Here is a 20247-nt window from a genome sequence, read left to right on the forward strand (position 1 = left end):
TGTGCTTGACTGGCTAGCAAACTCACCAGACCTGAGAGGAAAATGAGAAACAAGAGACAAAAAATGCAGATGAGCTGAAGGCTACTGTCAAAGAAACCTGAGCTTCCATACCACCTCAGTAGTGCCACAAACTGATCACCTCCATGCCACGCCAAATTGAGGCAGTAATTAAAGCAAAAGGAGCCCCTACCAAGTATTGAGTACATGTACAGTAAATGAACATACTTTCCAGAAGGCCAACAATTCACTAAAAATATTTTTTTATTGGTCTTATGAAGTATTCTAATTTGTTGAGATAGTGAATTGGTGGGTTTTGTTAAATGTGAGCCAAAATCATCACAATTAAAAGAACCAAAGACTTAAACTACTTCAGTCTGTGTGCATTGAATTTATTTAATACACGAGTTTCACAATTTGAGTTGAATTACTGAAATAAATGAACTTTTCCACGACATTCTAATTTATTGAGATGCACCTGTATATGTAGTTGGTTTTTTGGTGTTTGGCTTGGTGTCATGTTGGAATCATTATTATACTCTTATACCTTTTGTTCTTTAATATTTTGAATTGTTTTTAGCTTTATTTTTTGTTTTTCATTTAAATGTTAAGTTTTGAAATTTTGTTGTATGCATTTGTCACTTTTATTTAATCTCTTTATTTTTAAAATGTGTATAGGTAGTATTTATAACGTTTTAGCTTTTAGTTTTGGATCTGTTTTTAGTTGTTTTAATACTACAATTGATTGCTTCTGTTGTCTTCATTTGTAGGTCGCTTTGGATAAAAGCGTCTAATAAAGGACTAAATAAATAAATAAAAATAAAAAGTCGCAATCACCTTTTTTATTCGGTGGCGGAAACAGGCTTCCATAATTAAAAGGGGGTGATAGGTTTTTTTTTTTTTTTTACTTCAATATAAACAGAAAAACTGTAAGTGTTTACTCAGGTTGCCTCTGTTTTTTGTTTTATTTCATTTGAAGATGTAAAACTATTTAGAATATAATAATAAGAATGGGGGCAAATACATTTCCACAGCACTCTGCATTCTTGTGAAACGGCATTCTCGAATGGCCCTTGTTTGGTCGTAGGGCCACATATGACCCAGAGACTGGTTGGGCCCCACTCCTAATTTAAAGGAGATTTCTATGAAAACAAACAATAGATGTTCTATGGCAGTATATAGTTATATGTAAATTTTACTGCATGTTATTTTGTAGGTGTATTTTTGGAAAGTGTCCAGGTTGCCATATGGTTCTACTCACCCAGCAAAAGTCGCAATCACCTTTTTTATTCGGTGGCGGAAACAGGCTTCCATAATTAAAGGGGGGTGATAGGTTTTTTTTTTTTTTTACTTCAATATAAACAGAAAAACTGTAAGTGTTTACTCAGGTTGCCTCTGTTTTTTGTTTTATTTCATTTGAAGATGTAAAACTATTTAGAATATAATAATAAGAATGGGGGCAAATACATTTCCACAGCACTCTGCATTCTTGTGAAACGGCATTCTCGAATGGCCCTTGTTTGGTCGTAGGGCCACATATGACCCAGAGACTGGTTGGGCCCCACTCCTAATTTAAAGGAGATTTCTATGAAAACAAACAATAGATGTTCTATGGCAGTATATAGTTATATGTAAATTTTACTGCATGTTATTTTGTAGGTGTATTTTTGGAAAGTGTCCAGGTTGCCATATGGTTCTACTCACCCAGCTGACAGAATGAAAATTAGAAGAGTTCCTCAGTGCATGTAGACAGCTGAGGCAGATTTCTCTCTCTCTCTCTCTCTCTCTCTCTCTCTCACACACACACACACACATTCATCTCACAGGACAGATATGAGTACAGGTGGGCCTTAAAGTCTCACACTGTAAATTCTACGAGGCTCTGGGGTCCAAACCCGATATAAAGGTGGAGATTATGCATGCTCGGAGGACAATGATGGTCTTTTTTTAATTAGGCATATTTTTAGACACAGTCTGATGGCAGGTTCATGTTCAGAGGAAGGCCCCCCAGGCAGCCAAACAGATGTTCAGAAATTGAATTATTTCAGCCACCTGCCGTTGCTTGTGATATGAATTTGCGAGAGATCTGAGCGTGTGTGTGTGTGTGTGTGTGTTAATGACAAACTCTTCTCACTGCATGTGAGACAAATGAGCCAATAATTGTATTCTCAAGAGCTCCACAGCTCCACATTTACTTTTTGTGCATATTTGATCTGCTGAATTAACAAACCAGGGCTGCTATATTTTCACTCTTAAAGGTGGAGATTATGCATGCTCGGAGGACAATGATGGTCTTTTTTTAATTAGGCATATTTTTAGACACAGTCTGATGGCAGGTTCATGTTCAGAGGAAGGCCCCCAGGCAGCCAAACAGATGTTCAGAAATTGAATTATTTCAGCCACCTGCCGTTGCTTGTGATATGAATTTGCGAGAGATCTGAGCGTGTGTGTGTGTGTGTGTGTGTGTTAATGACAAACTCTTCTCACTGCATGTGAGACAAATGAGCCAATAATTGTATTCTCAAGAGCTCCACACATCTTTCTTTACTTTTTGTGCATATTTGATCTGCTGAATTAACAAACCAGGGCTGCTATATTTTCACTCTTCTTTCCAGCAAGGTGGCGTTTTAATGTCTCAAGGCAGTTTTCATGTATCTTTATATTTGTTTCTTTGTAGTTTGTGTGCTGTACACTCAGACTGTGGCAAACAGGGAGTGGAGGGAGGTATTGTATTTTCTGAATTTGTGTTTTCAGACCTGTATTTTAAATTTACATTGCTTTTGTTCATGCTGGTAATGTGATGCCCTTTATTGTTTAGTTTGGCAGGACAGAAGTCATTGATAACACGCTGAATCCAGACTTTGTGCACAAATTCATCCTCGATTACTTCTTTGAAGAGAGACAAAATTTACGCTTTGACCTGTAAGTATAATCAGCATACGAAAATGTTTGTGTCTGTCTTTGAGTTTTATGTTTGCGTTTAAAAACCGTGTGCCTTGTTCATCAAAATTTGATTTTTGAATTCATGCTGGGCACATTCATTTTTGAAAAAAAAAAATTTTTTTTAATTGAATGTCTCTAAATGTCAGGTGGTATAACCTATAACTAAAATGCAATAACATATTTTCTTTACATCTTCACTGAAAAAAAGTGTATGATTTACTTTTCAATTTTCACTCATAAATTTCTAATACATTTCACAAGTAATTACAAAGAAATGGTAGAGTGAGTGAAATGTTATTTGTAAAAAAAAATATTTTTTACAGCTTTGAATACATGTGAATGTACACTTCTTAATTATTCAAAAATAATTTCAAGGTAAAAGGTAAAGTTTTTTTGTTTGTTTGCTTGTTTTTTGTTTTTTTCCCAGAATAATAACATGCATTTAACAATCTGGGGTGTGTTTCCCAAAAGCATCTATGGTCACAAGTTCTGTGGTTACCAATAGTTTACAATGGAACTTGCAACCATAGTTAGCTAATGATGCTTTTGGGAAACGCACCCCTGAATGAATCTTGCATGTCATCTTGCAACAAAAAAAATTTATAAAATAAAAATACAAACAAACAAACAATTTATTTATTGACACAGGACCCCAGGCCAATCATCTCCTCTATGTTCACTGTAAACAATCTGACATACAGAGACAACATATACAGAAGTGCTGTTTTCACAAGGAACATAGGAGACCTTTTAATGCAGTTTTGTATGATTTTACACATACTATCTCTCTCTCTCTCACACACACACACACACTGCCTGCAGGACTTTGGCTTGCTGCCGCTCATTTTTTTTTAATTGAATGTCTCTAAATGTCAGGTGGTATAACCTCTAACTAAAATGCAATAACATATTTTCTTTACATCTTCACTGAAAAAAAGTGTATGATTTACTTTTAAATTTTCACTCATAAATTTCTAATACATTTCACAAGTAATTACAAAGAAATGGTAGAGTGAGTGAAATGTTATTTGTAAAAAAAATAATTTTTTACAGCTTTGAATACATGTGAATGTACACTTCTTAATTATTCAAAAATTATTTCAAGGTAAAAGGTAAAGTTTTTTTGTTTGTTTTTTGTTTTTTCCCCAGAATAATAACACGCATTTAACAATCTGGGGTGTGTTTCCCAAAAGCATCTATGGTCACAAGTTCTGTGGTTACCAATAGTTTACAATGGAACTTGCAACCATAGTTAGCTAATGATGCTTTTGGGAAACGCACCCCTGAATGAATCTTGCATGTCATCTTGCCACAAAAAAATTTAATAAAATAAAAATACAAACAAACAAACAATTTATTTATTGACACAGGACCCCAGGCCAATCATCTCCTCTATGTTCACTGTAAACAATCTAACATACAGAGACAACATATACAGAAGTGCTGTTTTCACAAGGAACATAGGAGACCTTTTAATGCAGTTTTGTATGATTTTACACATACTATCTCTCTCTCTCTCACACACACACACACACACTGCCTGCAGGACTTTGGCTTGCTGCCGCTCAGTGAAGCACATTTTATACAGCAGTATCCCAGAAATTACATTTATTCATTATTCACCTCCGTCACACACACACACACACACACACACACACACACACACACACACACACACACACACACACACACGCGTGGTCAAACACACACTGCAGATCCTCCATTAGAGCGGCCTGCTCCATACGTACCACTACAAATTGTCTAGAGGCACATGATGCACATTATACATTAGCTTTTATTAACATGGGCTGAATTGAACATCAGTGACGTGTGTGTGTGTGCATTCTTGTGTGTGTGGTCGGTCGGTCATGTCATCATCTCCCTGTCCTGATATTATCATATTCAGGATGTGACGTTTTGATGGATATGTCACATCCATCTGTGTGTGTGTGTGTGTGTGTGTGTGTGTGTGTACTCCTGACAGTTTTACACCTGGTCCCTCCTCACCCAGATTGCTCTTTTTCATTTCTCTGAGATCTGGAGCTGTACAGTATATATAAATTCTAACTTTAGAATCATCTGTTTAGTAACCATGGAGATTTCGATTAGAAGTTGTCAGATCAAGATAATATCATGGAGACCTGGGGGGTGTAAGCAACCAGGAACGACCCAGAACACCACAGCAACCATCCAGAATACCTTTGCAACATCCTAGCAACAAACCAGGACACCCTAGCAACCAATGTTGAGTCCATTTCTCAAAGTATCGTGTGCCAACTCTGATCACAAGTTCTGTCATTACCAGCATAGTGCAACCAGAGTTCCAATGAATATTTGTGAACAGACAAAAAAAAAAAAAAGGACCAAACTTGTGTGATTGGAACTACAGCTTGCTGTAACGATCTCTGGAAGGAAGGATGCAAAAGCAGAAGAATGCTTAACTCTAATTTATTGAAGCACAATAATAAACGGCTCAGTTCTGGACCAGGAGGACACAGGTGAATGGTCAAGCAGGAAAAGTCAAAGTCCAGGGCAGTCCATCAGTAACCAAATCCAATCCATAAGACGAAAGACAGAGTCAGGCAGGTGAGAAGGTCAGGCAAGGCACAGGCAGATCAATCCAAGCAATCCAAAGCTCACAGTTCAAACAGGCAGAAGATTATAACAGCTGGGTAATCCAAAAAGGCGAACAGAACCCCCGGGAAAATCCAAACTCCAAAGTCAGTAACAGTCCATTGGGTCAGCAGCACATAACAATCCAGGATCATCAAGTTTTGATGAAAAACAGGTAACCGCAACACAACTGGGCAGAAAGAAAATTAATTAAATAAAACATAACCAATTAAATAACAAATACTTAAACAAAAAGAAAATAGACTAAAGAGCGGCAAAGAAATAGAACACACTGGCAGAAAACAGAGAAAGAAACCGAATAGATATAGGAGAAAAATCAAGCAATGAAAGATAACAGGTGTGCGGTAACGAGCGATCGCGCTGATTAGAAAACACCATCAGAGGGAGCTCAAACCTGAGTCCTGGCAGTACCCCCTCCCCCAGGAGTGCCTCCCGGTGCACTCAAGGGCTGAGAGGATCGTTGGCGATGGAAAGCCTTGATAAGCAAGTGGTCCAGAATATCTCGAGCCGGGACCCAATATCTCTCCTTAGGACCGTAACCCTCCCAGTCAACAAGATATTGGGTAACCGAAGTTGGACTGCCACCGGACTGATGACTTTAATAATGGGATAAGGCCCGATGAACCTAGGTGGCAACTTATGAGCCGGCACTCGAAGCAACAGGTCCTTGGTGGAAAGCCAAACCCGTTGCCCACAAACATCCTCCATAAGCCATCCTCCGGTAACGGTCTGCAGTGATTTTAGTACGTCCCTCTGGACCGGATCAGAGCATCCCTGGCCCTCCTCCAGGTACGACAACAGTGCTGAATAAAAGCCTGGACTGAGGGAATGGCTGCTTTAGGACCATGGGAAGAAAACCAAGGAGGTTGGCAACCCAGGCAACACATGAATGGGGAAAGCCCAGTCAAAGACACTGGCAATGGATTATGAGCATACTCAGCCCACGTTAGCTGCTGACTCCAGGTAGAGGGGTTGTGGGAAGCTAAACATCGGAGAATCTCGACCGAGATCCTGGTTTACCCGCTCGGACTGGCGGTTAGTCTGTGGATGGAACCCTGACCACAGACTGGCAGAGGCTCCAATCTGCCGACAGAACTCCCTCCAAAAGTGGGAAACAAACTGGGCCCCCTATCAGAGACCACGTCCTCCGGAAAACCATGAATCCTGAAGACGTGGTCAATGATCACCCAGGCCATCTCCTTCTCAGAGGGTAGTTTGGGAAGGGCAATGAAGTGGACCACTTTAGAAAACAATCCACCATGGTGAGGATCAGAGTATTGCCACTGGATGAAGGGAGACCAGTAACAAAATTCAGGGCAATATGTGACCAGGGGCAGGAAGGGATGGGAAGAGGATGTAACAGACCAGCGGATGGTAAATTAGAAGACGCAATCTTCAGTTCCCCAGGTGACCTCACCCACCAAACAACCTTGGTGTCAACCAAGGGAGTGAAGCACCACGACAACGCATCAGGTTTACCATTTTTGGAGCCTGGCCTGTAAGATAACACAAAGTCGAAGCGCCCAAAAAATAATGCCCAACGAGCCTGTCTGGCATTCAATCGTTTAGCCGACCAAATGTACTCCGAGTTCCTATGGTCAGTCCACACCACGAAAGGAATAGCCGTCCCCTCCAACCAGTGACTCCATTTCCCAAGAGCAAATCGTACCGCCAACAACTCTCGACTGCTGATGTCGTAGTTTCATTCTGCAGAAGACAAACGGTGAGAAAAATAAGCACAAGGATGTAGCTTATTATCTTGAGGGGATATTTGAGAAAGAACTGCCCCAACACCTACCTCCGACGCATCGACCTCCACCACAAACTGCCGAGCGGGGTCAGGAGTAATGAGAATTGGAGCAGAAGTAAATCTACGTTTAAGTTCATCAAAAGCACTCTGAGCCGCTACAGGCCAGGTGAATTTAACCTTGGTGGAAGTCAAAGCTGTCAAAGGGGCCGCTACCTTACTAAAGTTCCTGATGAATCTCCGATAGAAATTGGCAAAACCCAGGAACTGTTGTAAACTCTTTTTTGAGTCAGCCATCAGCTCTCACCTTTGCTGGGTCCATGCGAATCCCCTCCCCCGAAATGATGGAACCCAAAAGCAAAACCAACTGGGCATGAAAGGTACACTTCTCCACCTTAACAAATAACTGATTCTAAAAGTAGCCGCTGGAGCACCTGCCTGTTGTGCCGGATGTGCACCTGGAAGGAAGGAGAGAATATTAAAATATCGTCCAGATACACAAAAACAAATCATTGATTGATCAAATAATTTATTGATCATATCTCTCAGCACGTCATCGACAAGTGCTTGGAAGACAGACAACCAGTCATTGAACAACCCAAACGGAAGAACCAAATATTCAAAGTGCCCCGTAGGAGTGTTAAAGGCTATCTTCCACTCATCCCCCTCTCTAATCCAAACAAGATGGTAAGCATTGCGTAGATCCAATTTTGTGAAGAATCTCGCCCCTGCAAGGGTTCGAAAGCTGAAGAAATAAGAGTCAGGGGGTTCCTGTTCTTAACAGTTATGTCATTCAGTCCCCGATAATCTATACAAGGGCACAGAGAGCCATCCTTCTTCTTCACAAAAAAGAACCCCGCACCTGCTGGAGAAGAAGAGGGACGGATGATACCAGCTGCCAGAGACTCAGACAGATATTTCTCCATTGCCACCTGCTCAGGTGTGGACAAGGAGAAAAGATGACCATGAGGCGGGGAAGTGCCTGGGGGGAGATCGATGGCACAATCATACGCTCAATGTGGTGGAAGAGAGGCAGCTCGGGACCTGCTGAAGACTGCCCGCAAATCATGGTACATGACAGGAACCTGGGACAAATCCCAGTGGTTACCAGAGGTAACTACACTCACCGGGTCGGATATAGACGAAATAGTCATGAACTTGTGGCCATCCAGTGAATGAGCATTGATGGGAGGATTAAGAGGGTAAATGGGAAGAGGGTAAATGAGCCCAATCTTCATCAATAGACAGTTCAAACAGGCAGAAGATCTTAACAGCTGGCCAATCCAAAAAGGCGAACAGAACTCCAAAGTCAGTAACAGACCATTAGGTCAGCAGCACGTAACAGAATGTTAAAAATAAACATTCAAATAAAGTTATATTTTGGGTAAAAATAAAGTTAGTAAAATGTAGTAAGATATTTTTTGTAACCTTTAAATAACATTATAGTCACAACACGAAAACTGGACAGTTCAACATTCTAGAAACATTTCAAAACGATGCTCACACAATGTTTATATAATCTAAATTTGTTACCTAGGTAGCAACCACCCCCAAACTGCCTAGCAACCTCATTGCAAAACACCAACCCCCTAAGAACACTTTAGCAACCACATACAGTAGCAGCACAGACACACATACAGTATCGCGGAAGTGCAGAAAACGCGAGTAGTGAAAATACAGAATGGAGTTTAATTTATATGGACTCTGAATGAGCCAAGTGGAATGAATTTGAGGAAGTAGCAGTGTGGAAGACAAGGCGAAGACGCGGAATGGTGTTTCATTTATTAAGGCATTCTTCAAGTGGAATGGATTTGACTGACGGTTAAAAGTGAACAGACATATGCGCTAAATTAGAGACGGTAAAAGTGAGTGGGTCCAGACTGTGTTGTGTGGTAGATTCTGTTACACACATACAATATCGCAGCACAACCACAGTGAAACATGCAGTACACTGACTTGCTCTTATTGCCGAGGTGATTTGAACATGAATGTTTGGTCAGGTAAAAGCGTGTTTTGATTTTAGCGCTCAAACTCTCCTGCGGTGGCTGGAAATATGTGCACATGTGCTGACGCTGCTCATTTTGCACAGCGGGAGGAAGAAAGAGACAGACAAACAAAGAGAGAGACAGCCCAGAGTGTAGCTTCATGCTGAGAGGAAAATAACATGTATCCCAACATGACAGATTTTTCCTCAAACATGTAGGTTGTTGCCACCCACTGAGGTTTCATTTAAACTGTCGGTGAACAACAGGCTTGTGTTCATTCAGAATGTCACAAGAAAACACAAGCGCTGACATATTTTAGCTCCTAGAGTAAACGCTGCACAGAAAACAAGTAATAACATGACTTGAAGGTAAAGTGTGCCTTTTTTTAGGGTAGTACTTTCTTCTATCCTAATGTGCAAAGCCAGCTATAACAATAATGGAAGACGGTGGGAGTGTCTGGGTCAGTCATTACTGCTTGCTAAGTGGTGAATGACATCATTAATTTGTCCTATATATTTATTCAAACATACATTAAACATGAAATTTCTACATGCAGTGTTTTGAATACACCTATTCTAGATCCTAAAATTTAGAAATAGAATTTGTATTTTTGAGGGACATAAAGTGCGTGCAAAAATTCAATAAATGTGTTAAATGTGTGTGTTTTTTATATGATTCATTACAGTCTGATTAATACAAAAATGCATGATTTTTAGGAAAATAGAAAAAACCTGAAAGTCCACCCGTAACACCATCCCTAAAACTAATGTTCAGTAGCGTGTAAGTTGTATGAAAATGTATGATGAGATTGTATGGAATCGTAAAAGTTTAGTAACTGTGAATACAGTTACAATATGCCAACATGTAAAATAGTTACAAATTGCCATGAGATATTTATATTATGTAAGAACCACATTATGGTGGCAACATTTGTATGGACAAGCATCAGTGACATTTTCTTCTGAAAAAGTAATCTAGTTATTTTTGCAATAGAGTGCTGCAGTGGATGACGTAGTTTTGTTGGCCAACTTCCAAGTTAGCATCACCCTGGTTCCCTCGACAAAAAAACAATAGGATTTTTCGATTGACTTTTGATAAGATCTGTGACCAACAACTTTATGATTCTTACATGTTTTATTCTTCAAGATAATCTTCATAATCTTCACAATAGCCTACAAACAATCGGCAGAAGTAAAAAGCTAAAGGCTATAAACGAACTACACTAATGTTGCATGACTTCAGTGTCACCATCTCTAAGTTTGTGACAACTCTTCTAATATTTATTTGAAATGTACTATGAAAGTTGGAAAATTTGAGTTAGGATAGTTTGCAAGAGCGTGAGTATAAATACAACTGAGAAGTTTATTCATTTTAAGAATTGTCCTGTTCGGATTGATGGCGTCTAATGTCACTGTAAAGAAAAGAGTCCCATTTAGCCACTTATTAGCAACTGCCTTTTCAAGACAAGTAAAAGCTTTAAAATGAGTGGGGTATTGTTTTATGTCATAGAAAAAAAACATGAAAATATCTTGAGCTTGTGTTACGCACAGACCTTATTTCAGGTATTTAACCAAAAACCCATTCAACAAAACCATTGACTTTGAGTTTTGAGCTTTTGGCTGTGTAAAAATTCTAATATGTTTCCAGATTTAAGGACTAATTTCTGCAGCACTTTATTTTGAGCCACAGAAATTACACATTTCATTTCTACAAGCATTTCATTCAGCGTCATTCACATAATTTTCCTTGTATTTCTAGGTATGACCTTGACTCAAAGAGTGAAAACCTGTCCAAACATGTAAGTGTTTTCCTGTAAATGTAAAACTGATGGACACCGTATATGTGTGTGTGTGTGTGTGTGTGTGTGTGTGTGTGTGAGTGAGAGAGAGAGAGAGAGAGAGAGAGAGAGAGAGAGAGAGAGTGGGTTGAACTAAAAGACTAGTTATAGTTTTTTCTTGTGTTGTGTTTGTGGCCCTACAGACACCTTGTTTGACCCTCATCATGGGGGTTTTATTGTGATTTATCCAAGCATTTTGTGGGATCAGAACCATGGGTCACTCTGTATCCCACAATGCACCTGTGGGATTGATGTTCAGAGATGCTGGACACAGTCATTCTGACCAGCGCTCTCAGGAGAATAGGGCCTTTCGCACCGCTTTAGTTCCAGAACTAAATGTACAGTACTAAAGTACTGGGACGATTTTGCGCGAACTATTTCCCAGTACCATTTAAAGGGTTACATTCAGTGTAGACATAGACAGTGTGTACTAGGAAGTGATGTAAGCCGGTCGACAGCGATGTAATTTGTGCGCGGCGTTCAACAACGGAAACAAAGAAGAACAACATTAACAACAGGAGGATGGAGGACGCTGTGATCGGAGCTGTGTTTTTGTTGTGTCTCGCGGGTTTCACAATAATGGACATGGAAAGTCGACGTATACGTAAAGCGATTGAAAGAACGGAAATGAGGACTAAGAATCACCAATGACAACTGGCAGTGCTACAAGTGCCTGCACTTCAGCGTCCGTCCATCTATCACTGTTCTCCATACTTGCGAAATAAGTTGACACAATGTTTACAGTATGTTTACATGGCGTTTTAAATCATGGTGGGTGAGGGCGTTTTCGTATGCGTTTGGACAATCAATGTCTACTTACATCACGATTAGTACCAGTTGTGCTGGTTAGACCCTGCTCCGGAGTTAGTACTGCTCCGGTACTAAAATTGCACCCAGTTCCGGCGGTGCAAAAACGCCAAAAAGTGGGTAGTTCCACAATTAGTTCTGGTACTATGAAAAGGTTCCCGCGGTGCGAAAGACCCTATTGTCTGCTTTTTTCAGTCCTTCCTTTCCATCTGCAAACCTTTCTGCCTTTTTTTTTTTTACTGACCCATTCCCTCATTTTATTACTCTTAAAATGTTTTCTTGCCCCAGGCTCATGATAATCTAATATGAAGTGAAGTAAACCATTTCAATAATTTATTTTATTTAAAGGGGTGGTTGATTGCGATTTCACTTTTTTAATGTTAGTTAGTGTGTAATGTTGCTGTTTGATCATAAACAATATCTGCAAAGTTACGAAGCTGAAAGTTCAATGCAAACGGAGATATCGTCTTTTAAAATTCTGGCAGTTTAATGCCTACAAAAACGACTGGTAAGGGACTACAACGAGTTACTTCCCGGGTTTGTGACGTCAAGAACCCAGAATTTTACATAAACCCCGCCTCCGGGAACACGCAGCAAAGGGGACGAGGCCATGCTGCGCTGCTTTAGAAAAGAGGAAGAGAAAACTACAGGTGCATGTAAAAATCTATTCATATATGAATCTCGATTCTGTCTTCTAACGATTCTAATGGATTCACAAGTTTTAAAATCAATGTTCTAAAGCAGCGTTTCTCAATACTGTTCCTGGCCTCGCCCTGCTCTGCACACGCTCTGCATCTCTCTCTCTCATTCAGATCATCAGCTCAGTGAATACACTTATTTTCACATAGCTATAGTTATGAGAAGCGTTATACATGGACGCGCGTGTGGTTGCCGAACTGTAACCGTATATTAAAAGCGTTTTACAAATAACAGCGTATCTAAAAGTATGAGACAGTTTATAAGACAAAAAAATCTTAGGCCTACCATTAAAAGCCGTGCTTGCACAGGTTCTGCGCGATCCTCTTCAATAATATCCTCTGCGTCTCAATCGGGCTCAAATTGATAAGCAATATAGACAACGTCATTGTTTACAATACAACCGGAGCACATGCCGCTATGTTGAGGGGCGGGACATTTAGACGCACGCTAGAGGCGGTTTAGCCAATCACAACACATTGGGCTAGCTAACCAATCAGAGCCCATTGTGTATTTCTGAGGGAGGGGCTTCATAAAAGCAGGAAATGATCAGTGCGTTCAGAGGAGAAGGGACAGAGCGGTGTGGAATAAAGGTAAATTATGTGAAAAAGAATGCGTTTTTTAACAAATGAAGCATTAACACATGTTAGACTGCACCCCATAAACACAATCAAGCCTAGAAAAAAAACTGTCAACCACCCCTTTAACTTATTAATTTTTTTCACACATTTTCATGTGTACAGGCTCATTTGCCCCATGCCATGCCCATGCACATGACACTGCCAAAAGCATCAAAAGCTGGTTCAATAACCATGGTGTTACTGTGCTTGATTGGCCTGCAAACTCGCAGAGCTTGATTTTGTCTTGATTTGATCCATTGGAATGTAATACACATCCCTGATCGTATCACTTTGTGCATATTGTTACAAACATTAAGTGAGTTTCATCAACAATCTGCCCCGAAACAGCTTTTCTTTTCTGCTAATGTAACTGTAACGGGGCTGAGGAGACGTGAGACGTGTGGATCCATCTGCAAACTTTTATTATAGAGACAGGCAGGGTCAAACAATGGCAAACAGGGATATGGCGGGCAAAACACAGAATAGTCCTAGGGCTAGCGTAGGTCACCGATCGGCAGACAGAATCACAGGGGCGAGACGAGAGGGGAAAAACCAGGAAAACAGGCAAAGATCAGATACCGCAGAGGCAAGGCAAAACAAGGAAAACACGGAGACTCGGAAAGGGGTACAGGCTAAACAATACTCAGCAGAGAAATGTGGTTAGAGTGGGTGTTATATAGTGAATGAGATAATTAGAAACAGCTGTGTGCAATGAGTGCAATCAGGGCAGTGTGCAAATTGTGCAAGGAATGATGGGAAATGTAGTCCGGGGTGCTATGCAACAGTTTGTGTAGTGCGAGAGTCAATGAAATGGAAAGGGTGACCTCTGGTGGTGAATAAACAGAAGTCCATGGACTGAATTCGTGACAGTAACTAAGGCTTTATAATATTATGAACATAATATTAACCATTATTATACTACCTTACATTTCATGATAAACAAGTATCCATTTTGATTTCATGTGTACTGAGATATCAGGCAGCTTATCTTGAATTTAGATGCCCTAAAATCATGAAGTGTGAGTAATGCTCCCATTCCTGCCGTCTGTGTGTGTTTACAGGACTTCCTGGGCCAGATGTACTGTACTCTCGGAGAGGTGGTGGGCTCTCAGGGCAGTCGTATGGAAAGATCGCTTGTGTAAGTCCTGCGTTTGAACTTCACACTTCTCTGAATCACAGTGTGTTGAAAAAGATTTCAGTTCTTTCCTAACATGTTTTCATTTTGGGATTATCTGTTTATATGGGCAGATAATGCAGTTCAATTTTACTGTATGAAAGAAGGACATATTCATGTTCATTTTTTTCTTCATATATATTGTGTCATTTGGCTAAACTTGAAAAAATAATCTAATCTGGATCTGTTTTTAAAACAGCTTTCTATGAATTTGCATACCCTGAAAACTGCTTTTCAATTGTGCAAGAAAGGAATTTTTCTTTTTCTTTATTATTATTTTTTTTATATAGTACTGAGCCCCGTTCCTGAACCAAATTACAAATGTATTCAAATTTACTACAAAATTTTCTAAATTACAAAGTTTATGGTGCAGTAAACTAATGAAGCCATCTCTTGGGCATCCTTAAAAATGTTAATCAGGATAAGGGAGAGTTTTATCCCTTACTATTAATTAAACGTGTAACGTGTAGTTGAAATCATTTCATGTTCATTTAATCAGTCCTGCAGTGACGCCTCCACAAAATAGAGATTTTCTGCATTAATGAGCATTAAATAAGCTTAACTTACTTGAGTGGAACTGACTGTCGAAATAGCTGAATAGTATTAAAATAAAAACAGCATATTTCAAATTGTATTATAATTATTATGCCTTTTTCATGGACCATTTAGTGAGAGACTGCATGGAATATTTGACTTACAGTAATGTGTCACATCGCAAGACTATTTAAAATGAACTAGTTATGGCGAATGCATGTAAATATATTTTCCCTTATGCAAATATGTATATTTTACCATTTTAAAATCTTGATGTTCATGCCTATGTCTGTATGCCAACTGCCCATATACAAACGGTCATGTTTGCTTGTATATAATGTGTGTATGGATGTTGTATGTTTGTGTGTGTGGTAATATGGCATGATAAGTGTTATATAACCAGAGCTGCCTGCACTCGTTCATTCACTCAGACCTCTCTGAACATTCATTTAGTCATGTACTGCAGTTGCAAATGAATACATTTAGAAGCATTTACAGTGAAAGCGCTACACTGAATCGCTCATGGAAATTCATATGAATTTATTTCATTTTTGATCATGTGTCCATTCCTGACAGAGCCACATTTCCAGTGGCACATCTCTGTGTTGATATAAACCAATGCAGGAGTAATTCTCAACAGTTAAAGGGGTTGTTCACCCCAAAATTGAATAATTTACTCATTTACTCAGCCTCATGCTGTTTCAAATCAATCTTCAAAACACAAGTGAAAATATTTTTAATGAATCCTGAGAGATTTCTATTTATCCAGTAAAAGTCTATTCCAAAAGTTTCCACCAAAAGACATAGTAAAATGTATCCTTAAAGTCATTCATTTTGGCTTTTATTCACACACAATATAAACTGTGAACAGCACACATACATCGAGCGCTTCAAATATGCTAAACAGAAGCTCATTTGTGTTTCGAAGATTAACCAATATCTAACGGATTTGGAACAACAAAGATGACAAACATTTTTATTTTTGGGTGAACTTTCCCTTTAAGAACATTATTGGGGAGTAAAATAACAACGACACTAACTTTAAGGTGAAGTGTGTTATTTTTGTGCCACTTAATATTACACATTTTTAAATAATAACGATTTATGTCTTCGTAGGTAGTTTCAAATGTAGAAATTCCCCCGAAAATAGTTTTAATGTTCAATGTAATTATGTTAGCTTGTGGCATATAGCATATTCACCCAGTATGTATGTGTAAATGTGAGTGAAATTTGTAAAAGAGCACATCATCTTTTAAGCATTGTGTGTGTGTGTGTGTGTGTGTGTGTGTGTGTGTGTGGAGATTGCATGAATATTAATTAATGTAATAAAGTAACTTTCGTCCAGTACCAATTTCCTGAAAGGCAGGTCAATAGGCACTAGCCATAGTAGAACCTTTTACTAGTTGTGCATTTACAGTTTTCAATGCTTATTCTAAGTTAACATACTTAGACATATATAAAAGTGATATCATATTATGATGTTATAATGGTGTAATATTTGCAATGTCCCTGCTGACAGGGAATGTCTCTATGCCACACATGTGATATCAGGTTAATTAAAAAAGTAGCTTGATTGAAGTTTGAACTGCTTTTAAATATGATTAGCTTGTAGCTTTGAACTACACTGGTGATACTCTCTCTCTCTCTCTCTCTCTCTCTCTCTCTCTCTCTCTCGCTCCATCTCTTTATTTTTCATTGTAAGTAATTCCTGGTAGACAGCTGCACATTTCAGGTTAATTTAGGAGAGTGCCTCAGAGGACATGTGTGGATCCAGGGCAGATTAAAGACATGTCTTCAGTTAGCAGAGATCTGCTTCTCTAACCTCTATAACATAACCCACAACTACTTAGTGGAATTGAAACAGGCACTCAAGGCAACGCATAAGTAAGCCAGAAGTTTGTTCTCTCATCAAATCATCTTCAAAATCTTTCATCGTTCATCTTTGTCAGGCACTTGCGCAGGATGCTGAAGTGTTGGGTCCATGCAATTTAAATTCAATTCCGGCTTGGGCTTCTTGAGTGTAGTCTTATATAAGAGCACAGCAAATACTCATGCATTCGCCTGTCTGCTTCTACAAACACTCATTTATTTATGCAGTACAGATACATGCATTCGTAACAGTTGAAAGGGAACAGTCACTTATTAATGTTCACTCATTCACACAGCATGGGATGAACAAATGCATTTGCTTAACACAGTCAGCATATTTATTAATTACTCCTTTAACAAGCACACTTCTCCAAAGCAAAGTTCTGTACACTTAAAACAGGATCAGTCCTTCGGGTGTAAGGTAATGTTAAGTGTCAAGGACATCGCTTTGTAGGATTTGAACCTTTTGTAGAATTGTTCTGTTGTGTGTTCCTGAAGTGGTAGTTGTCAAGAACAATATTGTCTGGGCTTCTTCAGTAAAACACATGGTTCCTTCTGACTTTAGAGGCATTCCTGGCAAGAACTGTGGAACTATTATCATGAAAGCTGAAGAACTTGGAAATTGCAGGGTACGTCATCTGATTTTGACTTATCTTCTCTCCCAGTCTCTCCTTATCTTATCTTTTCTTGTCCCTTTTTATCTCATATCTTCTCCTCTCTTCTCTCCTCTCCTCTCCATGTGTAATGTTGTTTTGTCTCACCTTTTGAACCTTTTGTAGAATTGTTCTGTTGTGTGTTCCTGAAGTGGTAGTTGTCAAGAACAATATTGTCTGGGCTTCTTCAGTAAAACACATGGTTCCTTCTGACTTTAGAGGCATTCCTGGCAAGAACTGTGGAACTATTATCATGAAAGCTGAAGAACTTGGAAATTGCAGGGTACGTCATCTGATTTTGACTTATCTTCTCTCCCAGTCTCTCCTTATCTTATCTTTTCTTGTCCCTTTTTATCTCATATCTTCTCCTCTCTTCTCTCCTCTCCTCTCCATGTGTAATGTTGTTTTGTCTCTTGTTGTATGATCCATTGTTTTTTTTCTCTTCTTGTCTCATTTATTCTCTTCACGTTTTGTGTTGTCTAATGTCTTCTCTTCCTGTCTCATTTCTTCTCATCTAGGTTTTTTTACCTCGTCTTGTTTCCTTGTCTCATTTGTCTTGTCTCATTTATTCTCTTCACGTCTTGTCTCATGACTCCTCTTCCTGTCTCATTTCGTCTAATCTAGTATTTCTTTCTTGTTTTCTTTTTTGTTGTCTCATTTGTCTCGTCTCATTTATTCTCTCCCCTTCACATCTTGTCTCATGTCTTCTCTTCCTGTCTCATTTCTTCTCATCTAGCCTTTTTTGTCTCGTCTTCTTTATTGTCTCATTTGTCTTGTCTTATTTATTCTCTTCATGTCTTGCGCTGTCTCATGTCTTCTTTTACTGCCTCATTTCTTCTCATATCTAGTCTTTTTTGTCTCTTCTCGTCTCATTTATTCTCTTCACATATTGTCCCATGTCTTCTCTTCCTGTTTCATTTCTTCTCATCTAGTTTTTTTTGTCTCGTCTTGTTTTCTTGTCTCATTTGTCTTGTCTCTTCTTGTCTCATTTATTCTCTTTACATCTTGTCTAATTTATTCTCTTCCTGTCTCGTTTCTTCTCTAGCCTTTTTTGTCTCGTCTTCTTTATTGTCTCATTAGTCTTGTCTCTTCTTGTCTCATTTATTCTCATATCTTCATGTCTTGCACTGTCTCATGTCTTCTTTTCTTGCCTCATTTCTTATAATATCTAGTCTTTTTGTCTCTTCTTGTCTCATTTATTCTCTTCTTGTCTTGTCTCATGTCTTCTCTTCCTGTCTTATTTCTTCTCATCTAGTTTTTTTTTTGCCTCGTCTTGTTTTCTTGTCTCATTTGTCTTGTCTCATTTATTCTCTTTAAGTCTTGTCTCATGTCTTCTCTTCCTGTCTCATTCCTTCTAATCTAGTATTTCTTTCTTGTCTTCTTTTCTGGTCTCATTTGTCTCGTCTCATTTATTCTTTCCCCTTCATGTCTTGAATCATGTCTTCTATTCTTGTCTCGCTTCTTCTCATCTACCCTTTTTTTCTCATCTTCTTATTTGTCCTGTCTCTTCTTGTCTAATTTATTCTCTTATCTTCACGTCTTGCATTGTCTCATGTCTTCATTTCCTGCCTCATTTCTTCTCATATCTAATCTTTTTTTGCCTCTTCTTGTCTCATTTATTTTCTTCACGTTTTGTGTTGTCTCATGTCTTCTCTTCCTGCCTTGTTTCCTCTCGTCTAATGTTTTTGTCTTGTCTCCTTTTCTTGTTTTATTTGTCTTGTCTCTTCTTGTCTCATTTATTCTCTTCACATCTACCATTGTCTCATGTCCCCTCATCTTGTCTCATTTCTTCTCAAGTCTACTTTTGTCTGTTTATTCTTGTCTGTTAGTGTCTCTTCTTTTTTTCTTTTTGCTTTGTCTCATATCTTATTTAATCCAGTCTCTTCCTTTTTCATTTCTTGTCTCTCTTCCTTATTTCTTATTGTGTAGTTTCTTCTCTTCTTGTCTCATCTCATCTTTTCATGTGTGACATTCTCTCATTGTCTTCTTATCTCTTTTTGTCTCTTCTGTTCTCCTCTATTCTCTTCATAAATTTTTACTGAACATTATCCTACAGTCTGCACTTATGTGCTTTTTTAATCAGGAGTCAGTATTGATGCAGTTTTGTGGCAACAAACTGGACAAGAAAGATTTCTTTGGAAAGTCGGACCCTTTCTTGGTCTTTTACCGTAGCAATGAAGATGGAACGTAAGTTTGTATTTTTCTACCAATAGAATGAGAGATTCTTTTTCTTTTTCTTTATATCAGTACTTATATCAGATGTATTTTAATGCTACATTTTATGTTTTAAGTCTAATAATGTGGTCATGTTTGAGATTGAAATTGGATGTCTCATTCAATGTCTTGTCTTCGAACCTGGTCTTGGTATTCTATGGCACATTTGGACTTGCAGTAAATGATGCATGTGTGATGTGACCTATTTAAGACCCCATTTCACACTGACTGATTCTCACCTCCCATGTTGTGGTTCCTTCTCTTTGATGTGTCCTGTTTTTCAGGTTTACCATCTGTCATAAGACAGAGGTGGTTAAAAACACGCTGGACCCTGTATGGCAGGCCTTCAAGATTCCAGTCAGAGCACTGTGTAATGGGGACTATGACAGGTGGGTCAAATATTAGACCTCTGAGCTTCAAAGAGACTGAACAAGATATTGACTTGAATTAGGTGTGAATTAGCATATAAAAACAAATATAAATATACACAATTTTATATATATGTATATGTATATATATATATATATATATATATAT

The 20247-nt window shown here is 38.7% G+C and overlaps 1 protein-coding gene across 1 annotated transcript in view; it reads left to right on the top strand.

Moving 5' to 3' along the window:
- The window catches only part of cpne8 (copine VIII), a 43740-nt gene that overhangs the window by 2108 nt on the left and 21385 nt on the right, over window positions 1–20247 (top strand). Inside the window, exons 2-8 of the mRNA XM_016238549.1 lie at window positions 2675–2721; window positions 2816–2919; window positions 11065–11104; window positions 14328–14404; window positions 17409–17472; window positions 19580–19683; window positions 19995–20099. Coding sequence (XP_016094035.1) covers window positions 2675–2721; window positions 2816–2919; window positions 11065–11104; window positions 14328–14404; window positions 17409–17472; window positions 19580–19683; window positions 19995–20099 — 541 coding nt within the window. The remainder of the gene's footprint in view (window positions 1–2674; window positions 2722–2815; window positions 2920–11064; window positions 11105–14327; window positions 14405–17408; window positions 17473–19579; window positions 19684–19994; window positions 20100–20247) is intronic.

The sequence above is a fragment of the Sinocyclocheilus grahami genome, unplaced genomic scaffold (genome assembly GCF_001515645.1).
Source record: "Sinocyclocheilus grahami isolate Dianchi unplaced genomic scaffold, SAMN03320097.WGS_v1.1 scaffold543.1, whole genome shotgun sequence".
Taxonomy (NCBI): Eukaryota; Metazoa; Chordata; class Actinopteri; order Cypriniformes; family Cyprinidae; genus Sinocyclocheilus; species Sinocyclocheilus grahami.